General features: G+C 36.3%; 1 protein-coding gene and 2 long non-coding RNA genes across 3 annotated transcripts; 2 read left to right on the forward strand and 1 right to left on the reverse strand.

The window, feature by feature from the left end:
• Positions 1-1,059: 1,059 nt before the first annotated feature.
• Positions 1,060-2,291, forward strand: LOC127858666 (uncharacterized). Its single transcript, XR_008039015.1, has 2 exons — positions 1,060-1,316; positions 1,655-2,291. It is a non-coding gene; the product is annotated as an uncharacterized LOC127858666 (long non-coding RNA).
• Positions 2,292-7,098: 4,807 nt separating this feature from the next.
• LOC127858528 (uncharacterized) lies at positions 7,099-9,009 on the forward strand. The gene is made up of 2 exons (XR_008038958.1): positions 7,099-7,284; positions 8,097-9,009. It is a non-coding gene; the product is annotated as an uncharacterized LOC127858528 (long non-coding RNA).
• Positions 9,010-15,533: 6,524 nt separating this feature from the next.
• On the reverse strand, positions 15,534-16,718 carry LOC127857403 (uncharacterized). The gene has a single exon (XM_052393797.1). It carries the CDS (start codon positions 16,716-16,718, stop codon positions 15,534-15,536), a length of 1,185 nt encoding a protein of 394 aa, XP_052249757.1.
• Between the last annotated feature and the right edge of the window lie 8,157 nt (positions 16,719-24,875).

The raw sequence follows: 24,875 nt of genomic DNA on the forward strand, positions 1-24,875 counted from the left end.
GTGGATTCTCCCATCCTTCTAAATTGGATCAATTTATTTCCAAAAGTAGGGGTGTCTGGTATATTTATTTCTATATTTAGAATATTACTTACTGAAGTTCCTTTAAGAAAACAGCGCAGACCCAGATGAGACGCCGCATCATGCGGCGTCTCATCTGGGTCTACGCTGTTTGCTATGTCCTTTTTTCAGGACGCTAGGCATGAATGGGTTAAGCCTCTTTCAATGCATCAGAAATATTTAATATTTGCGATAAAATGCACAACTTTCTATGAGTTTTGTTATATCGCTCAAGAAATAGTGTGATCTTTTTCTATATGAAAAACAAAATGACATTAAATGCAGTTAAACTAATCGGAGGCGCATATTACGAGAACAAATGCATGGGTATTTAGTAATCGCAAATACAAATTGAGATACCAGCTTACATTTATAAGTAGTCAGTATTGAAAGCAAAACCATAAATGACATTTTATTAAATGACTACTTTAACATATCGAGTATAGAAAAAGAACAATTGCCATTGCAAACGTTCACATGTTCATGTATGTCCTTAACCATTTATGCATACTATTACAGATATTACAATATTTATTATATGTATTACTAAATATATTATTTATTACTGATGTATAATTATGCTTCTACAAATATTGAAAAAAATATCTAGGACTTGTAAAATAACGGAAAAAGTTTCTTATCAATATAGTAATCTTCCTGTTTTGTCGTGTTTGACATTTAAATCAGGTAATCAAAACAGGTTGGTGGTTTGAAATAAAATATTCGAATTAAATAGACGCGCATGAGAAACCAACATTGAATATACCTGTGCATGCATTACATTTGGTCTTTTCAAGTGTTTTTCTTTTCATAAGATAGGCTTGTACTCGCATTATTCCAAACATATTAATGTGTTCACGATATGGATCCTGGTAAATCTATAAAATATATCTGGAAAACAACCTTTACCATTTGTGTGTCAGTCCATGTAAACCTGTAGCTAACAATCTTAGCCTTCCATATAGTTTAAATTATGGCGTTTTTTTAATAAACAGTGTGTATATACCGCGTATTAATGCTCAAATTTCATACACCAAACACTTACCTGAATGAAAATGTACGGCTCGTTTCACAGCAGGTTTACGAAAATAAACCATCCTGTATGTCATAAACAAATAGAATAATCTTGGAAGTCAGGCAGTGAAAAGATACTGTTATATCTGTTCAGGTATTTTTCTTCTTAAAACATATATGCTTCCGATTTAACACGGTGATCTTATTAGAGGATTTGAGTGGACTACTGTGCATCATAATAGCCGGTACGTATATGAAAGACAAATATAATTTTATTTTAGTGCATAATTATATTATTAAATGAAAATCGTGTCTCATTTTCAATATATATTGGTGATGATTCTTTAAACATTATTTTAAGATACAATTTGTTGTTGTATTCTTAAACACTTAACAACACTATTTGCACAACATAAATTCTACGACAGTACAATCACGTCTATGATTTAAAAAAAGTAGGCTCAAATAGTATGTGAATCGTTTAATATCTACACACGTTCTGTTTACGAAGATGTAAAGTATTTCATAGCCTTACTATTGGGGTTTAAATATTCGTATCATATAACCATTATTCCGTGTTCAGGTTTGATGCAACATCACATCATGCAGACCTCAACGCGGATATACGCTTTGGCTTTCTTGCTCATCGGCGCTCTACTGTTGGCAAACTTTGGACCGGCGTCTGGGGCTCTATGCATGCGAGGCAAAGGCGGACGGTGCGTGGAGACGACCCAGGGTCGTCACTGTGAAACCAGGCGACACGGGAAGTGTGAGGCAATAGGAAGAACATGCCGATGTCGTAGCCTTGCATTATATATGGCAAGGGAAACATTGCAGCCAGTGGATACGCATTACTTGATATTAGCTGAAAATTAAAACACTGTCATGATTTATTAAAGCAAAGTCGCGGGATTTTTGGTTAAAGTAAATAACGCCTATGTGGAGGGTCGTGTGTTATAGTGGCGTTCTTAAATAATTATAAATATTAGTAGCTGATTGATTACTTATGTAAAAAATCTTCATAATTAATGTGCATGTCTCAGACATTTATGTTAAAAAAGGAAATAATACACTTTCATTGTTAAAAGCTTGGACTTCTTCGGGCATATTTTATATGCGTATGCATTTGTATTTTTCACATGCCATACCCTGTTTTCAATTTAATATAACCATTACGAATATTTTTATCTTACACATGTGTAATATAATTTTTAAGCGTTTTCATTGGCTTAGTTTTCGTTCGATTTACCAATCGCAATTTTTGTCAAATGACGTCACGAAATGTAGACAACATTCGGGATTTATCATTATGTTTGCGTAAATATTTATTAAATTTGGTCATTTAAAAGCATGTGATAACAAAGTTCTGACACTCGTTGTCATTTCATACCATATTTTATTAAACTCCTATTATCTCAAAATATAATTTCTTCTAACGTTGTGGAACATTTTGGCATTTATATCAGGTATTCAAAACAGGGTTGTGCATTGAAATAATTATTCATTTAGACTAAACATGTTTTATAAACCAGCATTTAATTTCCTTACGCGTGCATTAAATTTGCAGTTAATCCTAAAATACATAAATTGACTCATTTTTTTTTTTAATTCTTGTGAACATTAGAGCGGTTTGAGATCCAAACGTACAAAACATATATATGTGCAGACCTTGTTCGATCTAATTAAAAATGTTATACCCAGAAAACAACTTTCACTATTTGAGCGTTTATCTGTCAACAAACAGTGTCTTTATGCCTCAGAATAACGGTCAGAACTCAGAATATATAAAATACTTAACAGAATGAAAATATGTCGCTCGTTCGAAAACAAGTTTAACAAGAGCCATGTTAACATGGTCATCCCTGTCGAAATGTGTTTGCTTGTTTGAGAACATATGTTTTAGAATAATATTTGTAAACCATGGCACCAGTGTCATCTATGTATATTTCAAGGATCAATTAGTTATATGATGTTGGAGTTATGCTGTAGAGAATAACATTTATGGACATGAACGACAAGGAGGTACTTAAAAAAGAAGACTATAAACAGTTATTGTTCTTGATCACTGTATTTTTCCTTAAACTCATCTATTCTTTTTACAGTGAATACTTCAGTGTTCAAATCAAAATATCATTATAAAATTAGAAAAAAAGAGATATTAAAAAACTAAGGTATATAGAGAGTTTTGGTTCTTAGTCACTGCTCTTCTTCAACTTGCCATCTGTTTATATTTCATTTTTTTAGTAAATCCCTCCAGTAGATTTAGAGTTATACTCCGGACAAAAAGTTACTTATTAATTATATTTACGGGAGATAATTCAAAAATTAAGGTCGATAGAGTTATGGTGTTTAGTCACTGAACTTCTCTTACTTGCAATTTGTTTATATTTCAAGTTTCATGTAAATTCCTTCAGTAGATTTAGAGAAATGCTACGGACAAAAATTTACTTTGAGATCATATTAAGGGAGATAATTCAAAAACTAAGGTAGATATAGTTATGTTTCTTGATCACTGCACTTCTCTTAGTTGCCTTCTGTTTATTTTCTAAGTTTAAAGTTAATCCATTGAATAGATTTGGTTTTATGCTCTGGACAAAGTTTCGGACGGAAGGACGAACGGACGGACGGACGGAGACTATTACTATTACCCCTTCCGAAATTTCGGCGGGGATAATAAAACATCATGTCTGTCATATTCAATCCACCCTAGAATATTTTTAGAACGTAAGTCAGCGATGAGATCTTGTTATATTTTACTTCTAGAAACATAACTGCGTTTGATTTGATACAGTTATCTTATTAGAGAATTGCAGTGAAATCCTGTGATTTACATGTGCGGGTACGTATTAGAAATACAAATTAAATTATGTATTTTTATTGCATTATTTAATCACATACTATCGTAAGTTTCAATCTAAAAATATATCAAAAGGAGTATATATCGTTAATATGGGTTCGTTCTTACCTTCATTAAGTGTAATTTTTTCAGGCCTTTCTTGACAAAAGCCTTTCTATGCTGTCAGTGTTTTGATGAGTTTTAATGTCTGTTTTGAGAACATAACAAGAACTTTCTGGATTAGACCGTTTGATACATGGAAGCCGCTGTGTTGCCACGGGAAGATAAAAAAAGCAAACATGTAAACCGTGGCAGCTGAGTTTACAGATAAGGGATGTTATTGGAAACGCCCGACGTAAACAAAGTTAATGGAAGAAGCTTCAAAGCTTCAAGCAGCTTACTTGCCGATGGATATATGAGCCGAGCTCTGTGAAAAAAGGGTTTAATGCATGTGCGTAAAGTGCCGTCCCAGAACCGCCTGTAGAGTCCGCAAATACTAATCAGGAACGACACTTTCTGCCTAAACTTGCTTTTTGCTAAAAAAAAGACTCTTTGATAGTGAAATATCATAAAAGCGGGAAGTCTCGTCCCTGATTAGCCTGTGCGGACTGCACAGGCTAATATGTGACGGAACTTCACGCACATGCATTTAACCTTTTTTTCACAGAGCACGGCCCATATGCATTTGCTAGCCGATTAATGCAACTGTCTGTATTTTGAACATATATTTTTCTAGGAAGAAGGGTATTGTTTTCTTTTTAAAAGGTATTTTCCGGTTTTTATTTGCATAACGTATGTACATTCGGCAATTAAAACAGCCTTGTCGCCATTACTTTCACAATTATCAAAGTTTTATGACAATATTTCTTCATATTGAGTGAATTATGATTGTGTTTCATAATTGTGTGATTTTGTGGAATTTGCCTCGTATCTGTTTTATAATTTTATTTTATTGGTTTTCGTTTGTGTTCTTTATTAATTAACAAAGCTAATGTTGTTGTTGTTGTTTAAATCGGTTCAGTAATTATATTGTTTCTTTTTATTATGTGTCTTATCCAATTCTTTTATCAGTTTCGTGTAAACGTATGACATTAATATAATATGTAAAATATAAATACATAAGTTATGCATGATATATGTAGTTCCTTCGTAATTTCATATAAATAGTGAACGATAGTACAAATGTATGTGTGTTACATAATTGTGTTGTCAACAATTTTAGAACAAAAAAAAAACAATTAGGTTTGAACATGTTGATGTTTTAAAGAGTGTAATAAATGTACTTAAGCACAACAGCAATATGCTGAACAAAACAAGACTACATACATAGTTTAAGATGTTACACTGGCTGTCAACATTTACATGTATTTCTTCAATTACGTTATCGGGGAACGGCTTCTTGCAGTACTGACGATAGCGACTACATGTTTCATCGTCAGTGAAAGAGCTAATGGCCAAAATATATATGTTTCCTCTACGACTAAGTCTGCCAGTACGTGCGATTTACAACAGCATTGATGCGAAAGACGTGTATGTCCCGACAGCTATATCCGACCTTTCGAACATAGCACGTGGAGTGGCCTAAAGTGCGTGGTTAACCGCGCATCCTGGCAGACTCCGTCGTGGTTAACCGCGCTTCCTGGAAGACTCCGTCATGGTTAACCGCGCATCCTGGCATACTCCGTTATGGTTAATCGCGCACCAGGGCAGACTCCGTCAAAGTGGCGACTGAGTTTTCGTCCCTAAACGTTGTCAATTATGACGAGCCTTATGGCAGATAATTGGTTCTCACGACAAGTCGATACAAATTCGGGTATATTATGTACCATACTGTTTTATACTCTCGATCCCGCGTGTCTCAAGTCCATAACCTATTTTCATACGGAACATGTAACAGTAGTTCAATGTCATAATGAGTGCACCATTTTTGCTCTCTATAGCTATCTACCCAAAGTTTGGGCGTATGTCTTTACGGGTATATAACCTCTGTAATCTTCATCATGTCCACAAAACTTAAAAGTATTTTGACAGATCGCAAATGTGGTTCATCTATATACAAATTGTACCCTTAAGTACAAATTAAAGCGCCGTAATTACGTAGATCATATCCAGTTAATTTGTTTGTTTTTTTTAACCTATTATTTATATTAAAGTGGTTAAATACATGAGCAAAAGAATAAAATAATTGTTGAAATAATCCCGAACGCTGTGTTTAAATTAAGAATAACTGCACATCAATTAAGCACTTGATGGAGTGATTTTTTTCAACTTTTTTATGAGAATATAATACTCATTACAAACTTTTATGAGATGCGAGATGAAAAGGGTTTAGTTGTATTTTATGAAAAAATCACAAACTGTCGCTTCATTATCAATTCCGTTTAGTGTATTTGTTATTGGTTAACAATACAACGCCAACACCAATCAGTTTGGTGTGCTGGACCTCACATCGGGCCTCATATATGAGTCATGTTCTGAGGAAACTGGGCATAACGCATTTGCTTAATGTGTGGCCTAGTTAAGCTCGATTGGTCATTGTCGGCTCAGGTACTACTTACATGTACCCCGGGTACTTATAAGTATACTTACATGTACCCCGGGTACGGTAAATATACTTAATCGTACCCGGGAAATTTAACGCTAAATCGGTCGTTGTCGGCTATTTTTTGGAATTAATTATATTTACATATATGTCAATTTTCTGTAAAATGGCATCTATATTATCGAAACTCATACTCAAAAAGCATGTTGATGCAGATTTTTTAAAAAGAGAAGTTTTATTTAAGATAATCGGTAGCGCGTTTCACGACATCGGATTTGGGGCGGAAATACTTGGGTACAGTCTAATATCGACCGGGTACGATTAAGTATATTTACCGTACCCGGGGTACATGTAAGTATACTTTAGAGTAACCGGGGTACATGTAAGTAGTTCCCAAGCCGACAATGACCAATCGAGCCCTAGTTAAGGCGGAAAGTGTCGTCCCTGATCAGCATGTGCGGACTGCACACGCTAATCTGGAACGACACTTTACGCACATGCATTATGCCCGGTTTTCTCAGAACACGACCCATTTTATAATCGTTCGAGCCTGGGTTTTCACGTACTGAACATTTGATTCATATTCAGATTAATTTGCATGTAGCCGTTAATCATTTTCAATTTTGTTTATAGTTCTGCGGCAGGCAAATGTTCCCCAGAAATATGAGAAATGTAATTCCGCCCAATAACTTGTGTATTTATGCCAACAACGCCCAGCGGCTGTGAAACTTTATTCGCATGTTATCTATCGGGAAAGACGTTTGCTTACGGTTTCATAAGAATATTTTTCAGGAGAATTTCATAGGAATAGAATCGTCAACATTTTGTTTTGCCGGTATGTGGTTATTATAATATTATGGTAATAACATTGAGCTTTCGTGTTGCAAAGCAACGCGTTCTTAGCAATAAATTTCTTAGAAATTCGTATTAAACTTCATTTCATTGATAATTTATCAGTTTGAATTGCTTGTTCGTATTTACTTTATATGTGTATAAAAAGAGAAATAATATATTTCTTTTTTTTTCTGAACACATGCTATTATTGGTTTAATTGAACAATTAAATGTATTCGTTCTAAATATAACGCAGTAGTTTGTAGAAAGGATTTACATACAAAAGTAGTATTATATACATTTTCAAATTTGGTTATCGTTAGGTTAGCAAATGTATATTCTATTAAAATTATCACAGATATAAATTAGTTATTTAAAGAATAAAGTGAGGCTTAGTATTAAATTGACGATTTCGGAAGATAGCTTCGAACGTGTATGCTTTATCGCGGCTCAAATGTCAGCAGGACTGTTTACATGTGATTCATATTTAACAATTTTACCGGTTTATCCATTGCAATTATTCCTTCGCTTTTTAAAACATCTCTTTTATACTCAATATAAAACAAATCTGGCATCGACCAATGTATATGCTGGCAATTCTTTCAATCGAATAAGTTGCGTCATGAGAAAATGGGTCTTATGCTAAATGAGATCAGCGTAGCTCCAGACCAGCCTAGCTCCAGACCAGCGTAGCTCCAGACCAGCCTATGCATCCGCGGACTGCACAGGCTAAGCTGGTACGACACATTACGTATATGCATTAGACCCATTTTTACCACAATGGGGCTTAATTCAAAGTTTCGTTTCTTTTTAGGCGTCATGTACAGACGGATTCTAGTGTCCCTGATTGTAGCAATTTTGTGTTGCGTCGTCTTTGTCAACGCCCAAAGAAACCGGAAACTGTGTCACCAGTATGACGGAATCTGCCAGGATGCGCGGTGGACCACGGCTCTGGGCTTTCCCACCTGCGCCACGCTGAAGGCCGGATACACCTGCAAGGACATCCATGGCTTATGTCGGTGTGTTGCGAGCCACAGCGGGCGATGGTTCATGACCGGGGGCGATCGACAGCCGACCGAAGAGGAATAAATCTTAACATTGGTGGCACGTATATAAATAATGATATTGACATTAAAACATGTTTGGAATAATGTCATATAAAGAGCATACAGCATTTGTGGTAAAGACTTACAACGTCATAAAAGTAGAAACTTCAACATGAAGTATGCTGCTAACAAATTATACAGGAACGTGCATATAGATCAAACAAACGCTAAACGAGAGAAAATCGTAAATATTATAATAACGCTGCACATCGTTATAGATTTTGACTTGAAACGAGAAAAGCATCCACTACAGTCGATTATGCATAGCCATTTTGTGTGAAATACGTGTATTAATATGTTTTAAAATTGAGCCAAATTAGTTAGTATGATTATTGCTTTTGAATGACTAATATTATTTAATATCGTAACAAAGTTCGACCACACTGATCTGGCACCCGTGAAATCCATAAACGCTTGTATTGTTTCCTATATTATATATTGCAATTCATTTTGTTCGTGAACGTTGTGCACGATTTTAGAGAAAATAATAGTTTATTAAGTGAAGTACGCCTCGACCTTTTTTAATTGATTCTTTTTCCGAAACATATATACGATACTAACACCTATTAATGCATAAAGGTTAGTAAAAGACGTAACTGTACAATAAAGCAGTGAAAATTATCTATGGTGTTTACGTTCTTGTTCTCTGTTTTGAACAGCGAATCATCGCTTTTAAAGCATTGGTTATTCTCTGTAAACCGCAGAAACGCATTTAGTAATATGTGTTTATTTATCAGCATACACCAATGCAAAAAGAAAGAAAAATACATAAAGAATAACCATTTTTATAGTCGGACTCAAAGTTGCTATGAAGGAGAATTCGTGTATATTTATGACTTTGCAAACATAACATAGCCGTCATATCAGGTCAGTGACCGTTGAGCCCGTCTGGAAAAAGTTCATGAAAGCCGTAATAGGCTTCCAACATTTGCCCTTTTGCTTTTGATAACACACTCTGACGTCAATAACTTATCGAAAAGTATTCGAATTCAAAACGCAATAGGATATAAATGTACAATTAGCATGCTTGGAAAAAAAACTGCGTCTTAATGAAATTCTAACATACCATATGAGTCGTCCAGCGACGTAGCCACGCTGAGGCACACCGAGGCAGTTGCCTCGGCTAAAATTTGCGGAGCAATGTTGAGATAACAAGGAAAAAAAGGAAAATTTATGTCAAAGAATAAAATCTATATAAGAAATTGAGGCAATTTAATGAATTTAAGGCACTATGATATTCACAAACAAATATTATCATTGAGTACAATTGGTTCATGTTGAGGCAGATAATTATTTCATTTTAATAACTTCAATTGATGCCAAATGGCTCAGCAAAATGATTAGGAAAATCCGTATATTAAACAAAGCGTCGCACTGTACACTTCGATGTTACATCATTGTGGACATCGGAACGTACCGAGCGAGGATCGGGTGTTTTACGGCCAGGTCTGGGTCTATTTTGGACCCAGACACACTTCCGGCGGTTGGCGTTTTCGCCTTTATTGGAATTCTCCTCTTTATGGCGTCGAGTTTAATCCGGGACCGTTTCAGGTGGTAACAATCTTTGTTTACATTAGAATTTTCAAATAATGATACCCCGCGTATTAAACTTTTGTGATATATAGAAGTTCAAGTCTTTTCTTTTTAATAGTCAATGATGTTGATGATAGAACGTTGATGATAGAACTGTCCACTGGCAGAAAATGATGGCGCAGTGCTAAAACAAAATGATACACAAGAAAATTGAAAAAAAATGGCCAAAAACTTTATTGTTTTAAGTTAAATACGTGTACTCTTCATGACAAGCAATATGCTCATGTGACGCAATCGGTAAGGCGTCAGACTCTGGATCCATTGCTCACTATTATATTGTCACTGCGTTGGTTCGAATCCCAGTTGGTCCGTGTTTAAGTAATTTCCATCAATGATCCTTTTGATATGTGTTTATGATTGAAAACGCTTTTGATTTAATGCATTTACATATTTCTTTAAAGAGCCCTATTGTGCTTTCAAGCTCTAAAGGGAAAAACAAATCGTCCACAAATTTTTCACGGTGAACTTGTCTGAACTACACCAGCAAGTTTGCGAAAGCTGATTTGATGTTAACTTAATAAATAATATTTTTTATTGGTTCTTGTACATGTGAGCGGAGTTTACGCGCATTGCGAAGGCTTAAAACACGGACACGTTCTACTATCAAAAAGTACGGCTTAATGGCACCGCTTGAATGTTTGTGCATAAACACATTCCAGTTGATCGAAAACAAATTCTTCAAATGTGGGATTCGACTAGAGACAGGAGAGTTGAATTGGCGTTCAATAAGATTGATATTTAAAAGTTGAAGAATAATAAAACATGTTCATGAAACATAATTCGCTAAAATGTTTGATAGATCTGTTTCTTCATATTATAAGGTATATCTATTTTATTTTAGTATTTCAATAATAAATATGTATAGCACATTATACTATCCATATACATACTATGGCTTGTATGAGAGAGCTGCGTCTCATTTTTTTCTTTTTTCTATCTGACTTCAAATGAAGTATATGACTATTTTTCTGTAGTTAAGTTTGTTACATCATAGTCACTTCAAACACCGTTTATGGTACCTGAATATAAAAGTGACAATGAACTTGTAGCAGATTTTTTTTTGTAAACTTTATTATGACCAAACGGTGATATGTAGCGTCAACGATTCCGATAATTTAGGTATAAAATTTAGTTTAAATGGCCTTTAAAACGCACCAGAGACGTTCTAGGTAAAAAAAAGTTCAGGGGGGGGAGACATGCCCACGAACCCCCCTGTAAGGACCTAAGATACTGCCTCGGCTTAAATTTGGGTCTGTCAACGGCTCTGGTCGTGTTCTGAGAAAACTGGGCATAATGCATTTGCGTAAAGTGTCGTCCTAGATTATCCTATGCAGTCCGCACAGGCTAATCAGAGACGGCACTTTCCACTTTTATGACATTTTTCGTTTAAATGAAGTCTCTTCTTAGCACAAATCCAATTTAGTTGGAAAGTGTCGTCCCTGATTAGCCTGTGTGGCTAATGCATTATGCACATGCATTATGCCCAGTTTTCTCAGCACGCGACTCATAAACTCGTGCAGAATAAACTTTTGTTTATTACATCATAAGTCATGCGAGGACATATAAGAAATGATCTGGTGTAATACCCACGTGTTATATAAATTTGAATACACATGTACATTTATGAAATGGATATTTAATTTATGTCATATATTCTTCAAAATACCAGTATAGATGTACTTGTAAAGAGTGCACATGAAATATTATTCTAGTATGCACTAGGTATTAGTTTATAAATTGTATAGACATGGAGTGAAAATTGCGCTATATAAGCGACAAAGAACTAGAAAAAATCAACATTTTTTTTATTTGAATTATTTCGACGCGGAAGTTTATTTATAGAATCAGGATGTACATTATACACCCAATGTCAAATATATTACATACAAACTCATATGTTCATACAGCATAACATAAATGCGTGCATATATTAGGTGCACAATTAATCACTTAAATAACATATACACGGTTAAGCCTCTATTAAATAATGTTCTAATACATATGTTAATGTTTTGCATTATCTTCACAACATGATCAGCATAACCTTTATAATAAACCAACAAATAATTTTTCCACTAAACAACAACAACAAAAAACTTGTTGCAAAATGTCCTTGATACAAATTCGTGAGAAAGCAGATGCATAAATCGTAGGCAGCTTCGTGATATTCCAGATATTTACTGCTGGCGTTTCCAATAGCATAAATCGTTTATATTTTTCTTGAAAAAATTTCTACTACAGTTAAGTTTGACGTTATCTTGTTCGTTCCCATGGTAATAAATGGAAATCAAATGGTCTTATTCAGAAGTTTTTTGGAAAAAAAATGTTTATTCTGGAAACACTCACGAAATCAAAACTAGGTAGACACACACATCTTCCATAGCTTCATCAAAATTCACGGTATACAACCATCGGTATATGGTCTTTATATCACAATTTGCATTGTATAAATTCTGAATTTTAATTTGAAAATAAATACTTTACATTTAATACTTTATTGTGAAGGCTTAAATTCATTTTATGCGAAGAGGCAGTAAAATTAAACTGGGCTCCATTGTTGAAATCTCGACAATACTACCGTAAGTTATTCTAAGCACATAGCCGATACCGACATGTTTACTCGTATAAGTTGCAAAACCAAAAAAAAAATTATACCACCGCATTGATATCTGCCAGATATAACGATGCCTGATATATTTTTTTTATATCATGGTCAACAGGAAGTTCTTATATCAGCCAATGATAGGAGGTAGGTTATATTACTCGGAATCAACTATAAAGTAATTATTTTTAGTAAAATCGAATCAGATTCTACAAAACAAACAAATTGATACCAAGATGTAATATATTTTAAATATAAAATGCAACACAAACGGCAAAAACATTTTTTCAATATTAAGCGCGCGTGCTCATTGCGTTATTATTAACATGTCAAACGACAAAATTCATATTCTTTCCCGCTAAAACTGCAGCTTTTTAGCGTATTTTTCATTATTTCTTTAAAATCGGGTTCGTAGAGGTATGATTAACAGAAAACAGGTTTATGTCTGATCTTTTTGTAATACATCAGACTCGGCACGAATAAAATAACGGCTAGGCAAGCCTCGCCGTTATATTATTCTTAGTCTTGTCTGATATATTACAAAAATAGCAGTCAGTTACCTGTTATTCTCTTTGTGACGATGTATGGTATAAAAATCAACAGAAATAGTAAGAATTTGCCAAGTTCGTACATTCATTGCGCTTTACTACTCAACAACGATTGTCAACCCTTTTTCGGATAATATTTTTTTCACTTTTTTAAAAATACAGGGCAAGGTTTGCTATTTTGATAAGTACAGGTATTGTTTAAACAAATGCCAAAATTTTAGTTATTCATTCGCGCCTACTGGTGGGAAATGTCTCCCAAATTTCTTTGGCTTTTTGGTGAAGCCGAATAATGTGAAGCCGGTGTTAGGCAGCTAGGCCGACAAAATAATACATACATCATGCTTAAACAATAGTTGGCCTTAAATATCCTGAAATCTGACATATGATGGCATTTCTTAGGCATGGATTCCTTTTATGTTATAATGATTGCAAATACATTTTTTAATCTGGAGGGGATGTCACCTTCTGGGATGCTTGACGACCCTGTAATTAGGTCAAAAGGTCAATGAGTGCATTTTGCATTAAAAATTGAGGTAACATTCCTAAAATTCTGAAATATCAGATACTATTACTGATTTTACTCCTGAACTGACTTAAATTTGATACTTGAAGGATTATCTCATTTTTAACTGATTTTGGCATTCATAAGTAGGTCAAAGGTCAATAAGTGCACTTTTATAACCCGTGAGGAACGTAAATTGCATTGTATGTTGAAAGCAACAAAAGATTTATGTATTATATATAATATATTATGTAAGTAACTTTCCAATGAGAGATGGATACAAGTGAATGTTCCTAACTTTGTAAATTTCGTTACCTAAATTAAAAGAATACAATGTTCATTTTTATACTTTTAATACTAATTGCGTTTTTAATATAACAACTTTTTATAATAAGAACCAACATTATTTCTGCATTATCTTATAAATACAATTACGAGTCTCGGAGACTTTAAACAATGAAAGTATAGTTACAAGAAAAGATGTGTGATCGACGTTACAGTCTAAATATATATATATATATATGTTATAAAATACAGATAAACTGCTTTCCACTAATGTCGTCAGCTAGGTACCACTTGTCATTGCTTGTTTCGCCCTTTTAAACCTAGGACAAGCTCTAAGTGGCGGGCGGCAGTGTTGATCAGACACTACCCATTAGTGGATGGCTTCCAGCTACTGGCGTTCCTTCTTAGCCACAGCCAGCTGGAGCTTCTTTCTGCTGCCTGTGATACTTTCTTAATGGCCAGCTCTCTTGCCTGTCCCACTTTTTCCATATCCTGGAACATCTTTCCCAGCGATGGTGCAGGAAACCCTCTGCATCCCACTTCAATCGGGTAGTTCCATGCTCTCCACCCGGCCTTTCTACATTCCTGGACGAGATCTTCGTACTTGGCCTTCTTTCTCTCATGTTCCTGAGTACATCTTTCTTACCACGGTTCAGTCAGCTCTATCAGTATGATCTTCTTTGTCTTTTCGGAGACCATCACAATGTGTGGACGTAGGGTAGTGTGAACAGTGAATGGAAACTGCAGCTGTTTTCTAAGATCTGCCCGTAGTTCCCAGTCATTTGTGCCGTCTAGGATACTCGGATGTCCTTCATTTGTACCCTTCATTACTGTCCCTGCTGGTACAAAGTTGATGTGCTTTGCCCCTGCATGTACTCGCGCCCTCTTCTTGTGTCTCTCAAGTCTATCAGCTACCTCTCGGAGTACCTGGTAATGTCTCCAGCGATATCTCCCCTGGGCAAGTGCTTCCTTACACGAGGACAAGATGTGGTCCACGGTAGCTCTTCCTCCACATAGGGTGCATTCTGCTGTCTCTATCAGCCCCCATCTCTGGAGATTCGCCGGTGTTGGCAATACATCATAAACTGCCCGGATCAGGAACTGCAGTTGAAAAAACTGGTACTTCCAGATATCTGTCCATGACAGTTTCCTCCCTGTTGTCTGCCACTTTGTCCAGCTTCCCTGGCTCCCCATCTGGACTGCTTTCACATTTCTTGTCTCTTCTTCTTCCTTTCGGATTTCGCTCTGGACAAGTTCTCTTCTTTGGACTGTTGTGGCTGAACTCCACGGTTGTCTAGTGTTCAAGCCGAGTCCCTGTCTACCTTGACCACTTGTTCCCACTATGTGTCTCAGTCGACTCTCTGCCTGCTGAACTGTATTGGATGCTGACCATCTTCTTCCAGTTCTGACCTCTATCCCTGCATTTCTGATGCTCATGTTACTAGAGTCTCGTAGGGTCAACACGAGCCTTGCCTTACTAACTTTGTACTCCTCTACGATTGATGAAAGAGGGAGCTGCAACATTCCGGTTCTGTTGTAGAGTCCAATACTTGTCATACATGATGGAAGTCCGAACCATCGTCTCAGGCTCTTGTTTATCATGCTTTCCAAGCTGTCAACCGTCGATGTTGGTCTTATACAACATTAGTGGCCATAGAAGACGGGGCAGGAGGCCATGCTGAAAAAGCCATGCCTTGAACTTCCCTGGTAGGCCCGTTCCCTCTATCTTTGCAAGCCCATTCCTCAGTTGCTGCCTGATGCGCTCTGTGTTATTTCTGCTATCAACCAGTGTGGTGTCAAACCATTTACCCAAGCACTTGACGGGGTTGTCAATAAGTGATGGGATATCCTCGCCCTGTACCCTGAGTGTTATCTTCTGCCAGATTTTGCCTCTTCTCAAGATAAAAAAACTTGACTTCCTTGGTTTGAAGGTCATTCTAACCCATGACACAACATCTTCAAGGGCTGATAGGATCCATCGAGCTTGTATGTGGGACTCTGTTGTGATAGTCAGATCATCCATAAATCCCCTCTGTGGTGGAAGTCTGATATCTGTCTGGGTCTTCGGTCCCCTTGACTCCCTGTCTCCTGCTTTGATGATGAGATTCATAACGGCAATGAACAGTATTACTGACACTGTGCAGCCGGTTACAATCCCCTTCTGAAGCTGTATCCAGGATGTTGTAAATTTCTTTGTTGTGAAGCGCATGTTGATGTTACTGTAGTAGCTTCTGACGATGCTCTGAATATGTTCTGGTACATGGTGGTGTTTCAAAGCAAACTCTATTACCTGGTGGGGTACCGTGCCATACGCATTTGCTAGGTCCAGCAATACAACTGTGAGATCTGTCTTGTTGATCTTAGCTTCCCTGATTAACTGGCTTATAGCGCATGTGTGTTCAATGCAGCCAGAGAATCCGGGAACACCTCCCTTCTGTGCTGATGTGTCAATGTACCCATTACTGGTCATAAATGTTGTTAGACGCCTGGCAACCACTGACATGAAGATCTTGCCCTCCACATTCAACAATGATATTGTCCGGAACGGTCCAATATCCTTGGAAACCTCCTCCTTTGGGACGAAGATGCCTTCTGCTCGCTTCCACTCCACAGGTACATCTCCTTTACGCCAGACCACCTTCAATAGTTTCCACAACCGTCTCAGCAGTTTTGGGCATGACTTGTTCACCTTGTAAGGTATTCCATTTGGGCCTGGTGCTGACTTGGATCTAGCCTTCTTGATTATATCTTGGACCTCCTTGAGGGTTGGTTCTCCCGCAGTAAATGCAACAATGGGCATGGGTACTGGGGCTATGCGTTATGTCCCTCCATCTGCATATGTCTCGCCTGATCAGAGTGCGTGTTCTTCAGATGCTCTGCAACCTCCTCTTTAGAACAATTCAGCTGCCCCGCTTTCTTCTCTTCAATGATTTCTTTGCTAAAACCATAGGGATTGGAAAGAAATCGTGATCTTTGTTTGGCCTTCTCCCTTCTGGCTTTCCGTATCCTTTCCGCTTTCCTCAGGTCTTGAAGTCCGCGTCTGGTGTGGTCTCGTAGTTTTTGTAGACCAATTTTCTCTAGCTCTGATGCCTGTCTGTACTGGTTCCCCAAGTTGCGAAGGTCCTTCCTCAACTTCTCTATTTCTATCTGCCGTCTGTTCTTGGCGGCTGTAGTCTGTTTCCTTTCCGATGGTGTCATCCCAAATCTTTCCCAAATCTTTCATTCGCGAGTGCATATATCAATCTACACATAATCCTCAGGTTCCTCTCTACCGTTCCAAGTAACACCTGTTCCACGATACCATCTACATCCTCGTCAAACTCCTTCCACTGTTTGTCGTTCATAGCTGGCCATTTGATGCGCTCTAGTCTGTCGTCTGTACGACTGCCCTGGCTACCAAGATCATGTTCTGCTCTTGTAGGCTCATCCACCTGTTCCACCTCAGATTCGTGAAGATCCGCAGCACTGTGGTGTTCTTCCTGGCTGTGGTCCTCCTGTGTCTCACCAGACAAGTCTGTGCACTGTTTCTGCTTCGAATCAGGCTGACAACTCTTCCTAGACCGATGGATCTTGAGACCCCTGGCATTCTTACAGATTTTCCCGCAAACACACTGAGCCGTCTCTGTATAGGCCTCACCTGTCAAAGTCCGTTGTACTAGACGTGTCGATTCCGTTGTGTCCGTCCTATTGGATCTCTCTTCCACCCCCCTCTCGGAAGACCCTGGGGGTATCTTTCTTTATGTCTTGTTGTAGCTGTTCTGTGGGTAACTCCTTACGGAGTCATCATCTTGAGGTGCCGGCCCTTGATGCCCAATTCCAGTCTCTCCTGGATGTCCACTGTCTCTCCAGTTGTCACCAATCTGTTCCAAGTTGTCATCCAGTCTTTCATGGAATCACTGATTCCCCAGAAGTCATGTTGTAAAATACAGATAAACTGCTTTCCACTAATGTCGTCAGCTAGGTACCACTTGTCATTGCTTGTTTCGCCCTTTTAAACCTAGGACAAGCTGTAAGTGGCGGGCGGCAGTGTTGATCAGACACTACTCATTAGTGGATGGCTTCCAGCTACTGGCGTTCCTCCTTAGCCACAGCCAGCTGGAGCTTCTTTCTGCTGCTTGTGATACTTTCTTAACGGCCAGCTTTCTCGCCTGTCCCACTATTCCCATAATCTGGAACATCTTTCCCAGCGATGGTGCAGGAAACCCTCTGCATCCCACTTCAATCGGGTTGTTCCATGCTCTCCACCCGGCCTCTCTACATTCCTGGACGAGATCTTCGTACTTGGCCTTCTTTCTCTCATGTGCCTGAGTACATCTTTCTTCCCACGGTACAGTCAGCTTTACCAGTATGATCTTCTTTGTCTTTTCTGAGACCATCACAATGTATGGACGTAGGGTAGTGTGGACAATGTCTGGAAACTGCAGCTGTTTTCTAAGATCTGCCCGTAGTTCCCAGTCATTTGTGCCGTCTAGGATACTCGGATGTCCTCCCTTTGTACCCTTCATTGCTTTATATATATAAAGTATTTAGCATAATATGCATATAAATCAATATATATATATATATATATATATATATATATATACATATATATATATATATATATATATATATATATATATATATATATATATATATATATATATATATATATATATATATATTGATTTATATGCATATTATGCTAAATACTTTTTCAAATAAAACATTTCAGCTCAAATAGTATACTCTAATGAAGTACTTAATACTGTACGTTCTATAATGTTATATTTATGCAAGATAAATTATTTTTACTTCACCAACTAAGTATTAATTGTTTTAGATATGAATAATGTAAATTACAAATTATTTAACCAAAAGAGTGATATATTTAGTAACATATTTCAAAATATTGAAGTACCATTTATAAAATAAAACAAATGTTCATCTGACTTCGATGCAATATTATGACCTACTGTATCATCATGCTGAAGATAATGTCGGTCTTTTGTGATAATTTATTTAACATACGTTACATAAATTCACAGTTTTGTTCCAAAATACGAATTACTATGGCAGTATATGTCTCTTTATCTTTTATCGTTTACAATAATTATCTAGGATTTAAACAGTCATGCGATACGCATGCGCATTCAAACAAGCATTCTTGGTCCGATGATAGCACTTACATCGTGCGGTACTACACTTGGTTTGACAGCTACATGATACTTACTGGAAACATGCTGCAGGGACCTTTGGTTTCCTCATCCATACTGGTATCAATGAATTTTCTTCAAGTTTCCATGCGCCAGTATCAATAGGATTTTCAAATTGAAAATCCTTAACTGTGGCATTAAACAGTCCAAAATCCCAATTAATGCAAAATAATGTTATAGCAATTACATCGTATTAACTCACCTATATCACATGCGAACTTCTCAAACAAAATAACTTGCAACTTACACCTTTATAAACCATGGGAACAAAAAGGTATTTAAATTCTCTATAACGTCGGTCACTCTTTTAATTTTGTCAACGATACATCAACCAAATATTTCGTTTCTATTATAAATGGTTTATTAATGACCTGCATGGAGCTTGATCTGCTGTTGCAGATTTCCATATTGAACGTATTTGCCGCTGTATGAGGATTGTATAGATCAAGAGGCTTCGCGTTTGCATGAGCTTACATTGATTGAATGCATAAATGCATTTTGCAACATTGATTGAATGCATTACTGCATTACTGCATTTTGCCGAGAGCGTAAAGGGAACTATGGCAGGCACTAATTTAGGATTAGTAATAGTGGCATATGAGTCGCGTTCTGAGATAACTGGGCATAATGCATGTGCGTCAAGTGTCGTCCCAGGTTAGCATGTGCAGACTGAACAGGCTAATCAGGGACGACACTTTCCGCTTTAATGGCATTTTTAGTTTCAAGGAAGTCCCTCCTTACCGAAAATCAAGTTTAGGTGGAAAGTGTCGTCCCTTATTAGCCTGTGCGGATTGCACAGGCTAATAAGGGATGCCACTCTACGCACATGCATTAAGCCCTGTTTTCTCAGAACGCGACTCGTACAATTACGGATACAACTTGGTATATATAATAAGAAAAAGTTTATAAGTTCTGAGAAAAATCGATACGGAGATTCTTTGTTTGTCCCTTTTTATCTTTACATTTTGAGTATTCTATGCTTTCATCGATTGGACAGCGTTAAAGCCCCATAAACGCTCAAAATCAACGAATATTTCGTAAAATATATCGAAAAATGAAGTCAACACATAAAAAAATCAGTGTCCCTTATAAAATTAGCCAACATTTCAACGCTAGATGTGTTCTGGTAACATAGATTTAACGAGATACAAAATGAATGTGTGTTTTTGTGGGACAATATATTTAATGTGAATTTCCCGAGACGATATCCGAACATTTACGACCGAACGCGAGCTTGACTTCGGGAAGCTCATGAGAACTACGACGTGCTTCCGACGTTGCCCGAAGCAAATCTTGAAATGAACGCTTATCTGAGAAATGTTCAGTATTTCTGTTTCCTCGCAAATATTATAGCTACAACGAAACTTTGCAAATCTGGAACATTTTTTTTCAATTTTGTCAATTTACCAAAACATGAAAAGGTCCATTTAACTGTTGATGTGACCCATTTTGACGACCTTCTTTTAAACAAGTACTGAGTTGGTGAAGATATTATGATCGCAAAAAGTCAGCTTGTAGTGGAAAGAGAGATTTGTACAAATGTAATACACGATATGATTTCTGTAGAATTTCTTTTTTGTATTATGTGAATACATATAATTTAAGACTGTTGTATTGAGGAAATAAATGATTGGCTAACTTAGATAGGTTATTTCGTTTTATCCTAATATTGCATTTTAGTAATGTTTATATTTCTCATCAGGGTCTGTGCCAGGGGTGTTTCTGAGGCTATTTCAGCTATACGCACGATCGAGCTGCATTTGAAAGACCGGTCCCAAAATGTACTTAAAAGAAAGCCAGTTGTAATAAGGGGAGTTAAATAATATTTTGTCAATAAATCAATTACCAAAGAAGGAACCGGCGCCTGGAGAATGAAATAATCATGATTTTATATTTTACTGTACACGTGCGCCAATACTGTGTTTCATAAGAGGAAATGATATGTGTACATTCAATTTCTCGAACGTCACGTAAGTCGAAAACAGATTTGTGGATGGTTTTCCTTCAATAACTTGTTTATCCCGACGTCTTCGATCTTGAAACAATAACCGATGGAAGCACAAACACCGTTGAGCCGAAAGGGCGTACTCATTTCAAAATAAATCTAAATACAAAGTGGCTTACTGGGTGAAAACATCCGCTACTCCCCCATCAAAATCACAAAAATGACGCCATCTTGGAAGTAAGTTCCAACTAACATCACTTAAACCTTGTTAGCTCACGGACAGGCATGCCCCCTTCCTATTTATTTTGAGATGTTTGTTGACACAAACCTTATCATTCTTGGAAAATATTTAATATCGCCAGTGTACGTAAAAATAACTCCAATTTGATATAGAAACATGTACGCATAACATACGAAACGTTTTCGAATAACATTTTGGGCATACATGTACAGCTTAAATAATTGATTATATATATAAAAAAAGAAACATCATTGAACTATTTATAATTTAACTCAGCAACATAATTGCTGATACCAAATATGCAAATATTCCATAAACGATAATAAACCCAGCGAGTGTGTCCGTTCTGATGATCAACATTTTTTCACGTTTCGTCATATGTTTTGTTCTAACAACATGTTATTACTGAATTTTTTGCATGCATGCGTAAGAAAATTGAATGATTGTCGTAAATTTCTGGTAATTATCTAAAAGAAATTGTTTCTTTCTATGCGCGATATTTAACCTTTAAACCTTGACTCGAAAACGTCCATTTCGATCGGTGATAATAATTACGATTTAAGTTCATAATTGGACAAATAAAATGTCGTGTGTGTGTGTTGTTTTTTCATTTGAAGTACGTCCATGAATTCATTTTTTAACAACCTACTTGATTACGATGGTTGGATTTTATGAATATTTTCCCACACAACTGAAAAGTTATAAAACGCGTGCTCCATATATATTATTTAATTTTGCGACATAATGTATAGTATGTTATGTAGTTGTTATTTTATTTGGTTCCGACAACACATAATCGTGTGTGTACTCGCAATCAAATTTAAGTCAGAGGTAACGGAAACAGGCCTGCACATATTGAAACAGGCACCAATTAAACATACAATGGTTATTATATGACATCGTCATAGCAAAATTGAGTTAAATACAGCAATTCACCTAATATTTGCGTCACCAATAGACATGTAAATTGGTATTCAGTCTGCTATGTTTACATTATCGTTTTTAACAATATATTACCTGAATATATAAATCATTTGTGTTACATAGTATATGACAATTTAGTTTTCGCCTCATTTTGCATTTGTAAAGCGCCTTATCTGCTAATATTCATCAACACATACGGAAAAACGAAATTGAAGTCCGAACATATATAAACAGATAAACTGATTAAGAGTTTCTATTGATTGTTATGTGTGTGAAGGGTTGGATTTGAACAAGATGAAGAATGGTTTATTTTTATTGGCCTATGCACATGATTTTTTATGCGTATCCCTTGCGTGTGGCACTTTGTACGCAGAGTTACCACTCTAAATTTTTTCTTTCTTTTTTATTAAAGGAAATCAGCAGTTATAATGCGTACAAACAAAAATAAACAAAAAGACACATACTCCATGTGCATCATGTCTTAAATTAAATTATAATTTGCATTGACACTTGTACTAATACTTGTTCTATACTAGACTTTAATATAATATACAATAAAAGCACGTGTATTTTTCCGGACTTCAGAGATTTACTAGCAGGTTTTGGCATTATTTTTGGCATTACTCAATTATGGTTGATGTTTGTGTATAAACTGAACATTAAAGCTATTATTGTTTGCATCTTGTTATTTTGTATTATTCATTTAAACAACATAGTGAAACATAATTGATATATCCGTAGTTGCATTTATCTCCTTTAAATTACTCTTCTTTTACAAAGTAATTTTGAATTCCAAAAAATACTTCAGTGCATGGGACTTTTAAAATGTGATCAAGTTTCGAAATTATATAATAAGTTACATAATTTCGCACGAAAGAGTGTAATTCTCGGATAAAGATAATCTTGATATTGAAAATTAAAAAGGAATGCAAATAAAAATTATTAGAACTTTTCAAGAAACCGTAAACGAAGAGTACAAGTATATGGGAACTTTTCCCAATGGCACGACGTTACCAGTGGCATCCCCCAAGGATCTGTTATAGGACCCATACCATTCGTGGTGTTGATAAATGACTTGCCAAAATGTGTGTTTTCATGTTTGCAGATGATACAAAGATATATCGTAAGATATCCACCGAGGCTGATCAATTAATCTTACAAGAAGATATAAATAAACTTTTCGTGTGGAGCCGAATATGGTTGTTAAAGTTTCACCCAGATAAGTGCAAAGTACTGCCGATATCTAGGTCCTACCTACTTTGAAATTTAGACCACTATAGGGAGACACGAAAAATACATACAAGATCTTGAATAATATATATGATAAACGAACTGCAACTGGAAGTTTTAGTCTGAATATGAACACAACTAGAGGGCACCCTTTGAAACTAATAAAAACAGATAAGGTTTTTGGGGTGAGAGGGTGTGCACAATTTAGCTCTGAAACTTTTGTGAAAACAAATACTAAATATTGATTAAATTTTGGATATGTTTTATTACTGAAGTTTTATAACTTTGCAAATGTGTGAAAATATAGTGAAAATAGTTTGGGATTTAGAAGTTATTTAAGGAAATATCTGGACAATTTAATTTTTAACTTGGTACAAGTACACACATACATTAGCATACAGTGACTGCAGTAAGAGGATTATAGGATAAGGCCGACCAGAAGCGTCAGGGATGTGTACATAGTTGATTGAAAACCTATTGAAAACCTATTCACCAATTTAGAAATACAATTGAAGAAAATTGCTAACTGTGACAGTGGGATTGTGAAATGTGATTAAAACACTTGTCAAAACAAGTTTGGAAAGCAGACTTTTTGAATCAGCAGTGAATTGTCTTGTGTATACACACAATTATATAAAGTAAAAAGATTAAATTTTCCAATATGGCTGCTGTTGTGAAAAAGTTACTTCCAGTTTTACTGATGGTTTCAACTTATGTTCCTAAAGACTCCCTACCCAAGTGTCTTCCAAACCAGTATTTACTCGATGTTTCAGTAGTCAATATGACATTAAAAACACCTACTTTCGAGACCAGCTGGACTCGCTATGATCCTGTACTTAACATAGATATACGTGCGTGTGATCTGTCGCTGGACAACATACATTTTTTCAAAGAACTTGGAATTCGAACCTTATCATTTACTGTTCTATCATTTCAAACAAACACGGCGCGTGCTATCTAAAGCAATGCAAGTGCATGACTGTCTTCGTTTTTTCCTTCTGATGCTGGCTGGCGATGTGGCCCCTAATCCAGGACCTCCTAGTTACCCTTGTGGACTATGCTACAAGCCGGTGGCATCTAACCACCGGGCCATTAACTGTGAGGGGTGTTACTCATGGTTGCATGCTTTCAAATGTGCAAAATTAACCCCAGCTGAATACTCTTCGCTGGGCGCATCAGAGGACCCTTGGATCTGCAAACACCGTGATATGTTATCAAACGTTTCAAACTCTTTTTTCAGTGACGATGCAATAAACCAATCATACCACAGCAATATGTCTAGTGAACTCGAAACTGACTGTGATATATTTAACCAACTGAACAACATGACAAAACAACATCCGAAAAAGTTTCTCTTCGCTTGCATGAAAAAATTTCATTTTATACAAGAACTTTTAACAAAGAATACTGTTGACTTATTAA

The sequence above is a fragment of the Dreissena polymorpha genome, chromosome 14 (genome assembly GCF_020536995.1).
Source record: "Dreissena polymorpha isolate Duluth1 chromosome 14, UMN_Dpol_1.0, whole genome shotgun sequence".
NCBI lineage: Eukaryota > Metazoa > Mollusca > Bivalvia > Myida > Dreissenidae > Dreissena > Dreissena polymorpha.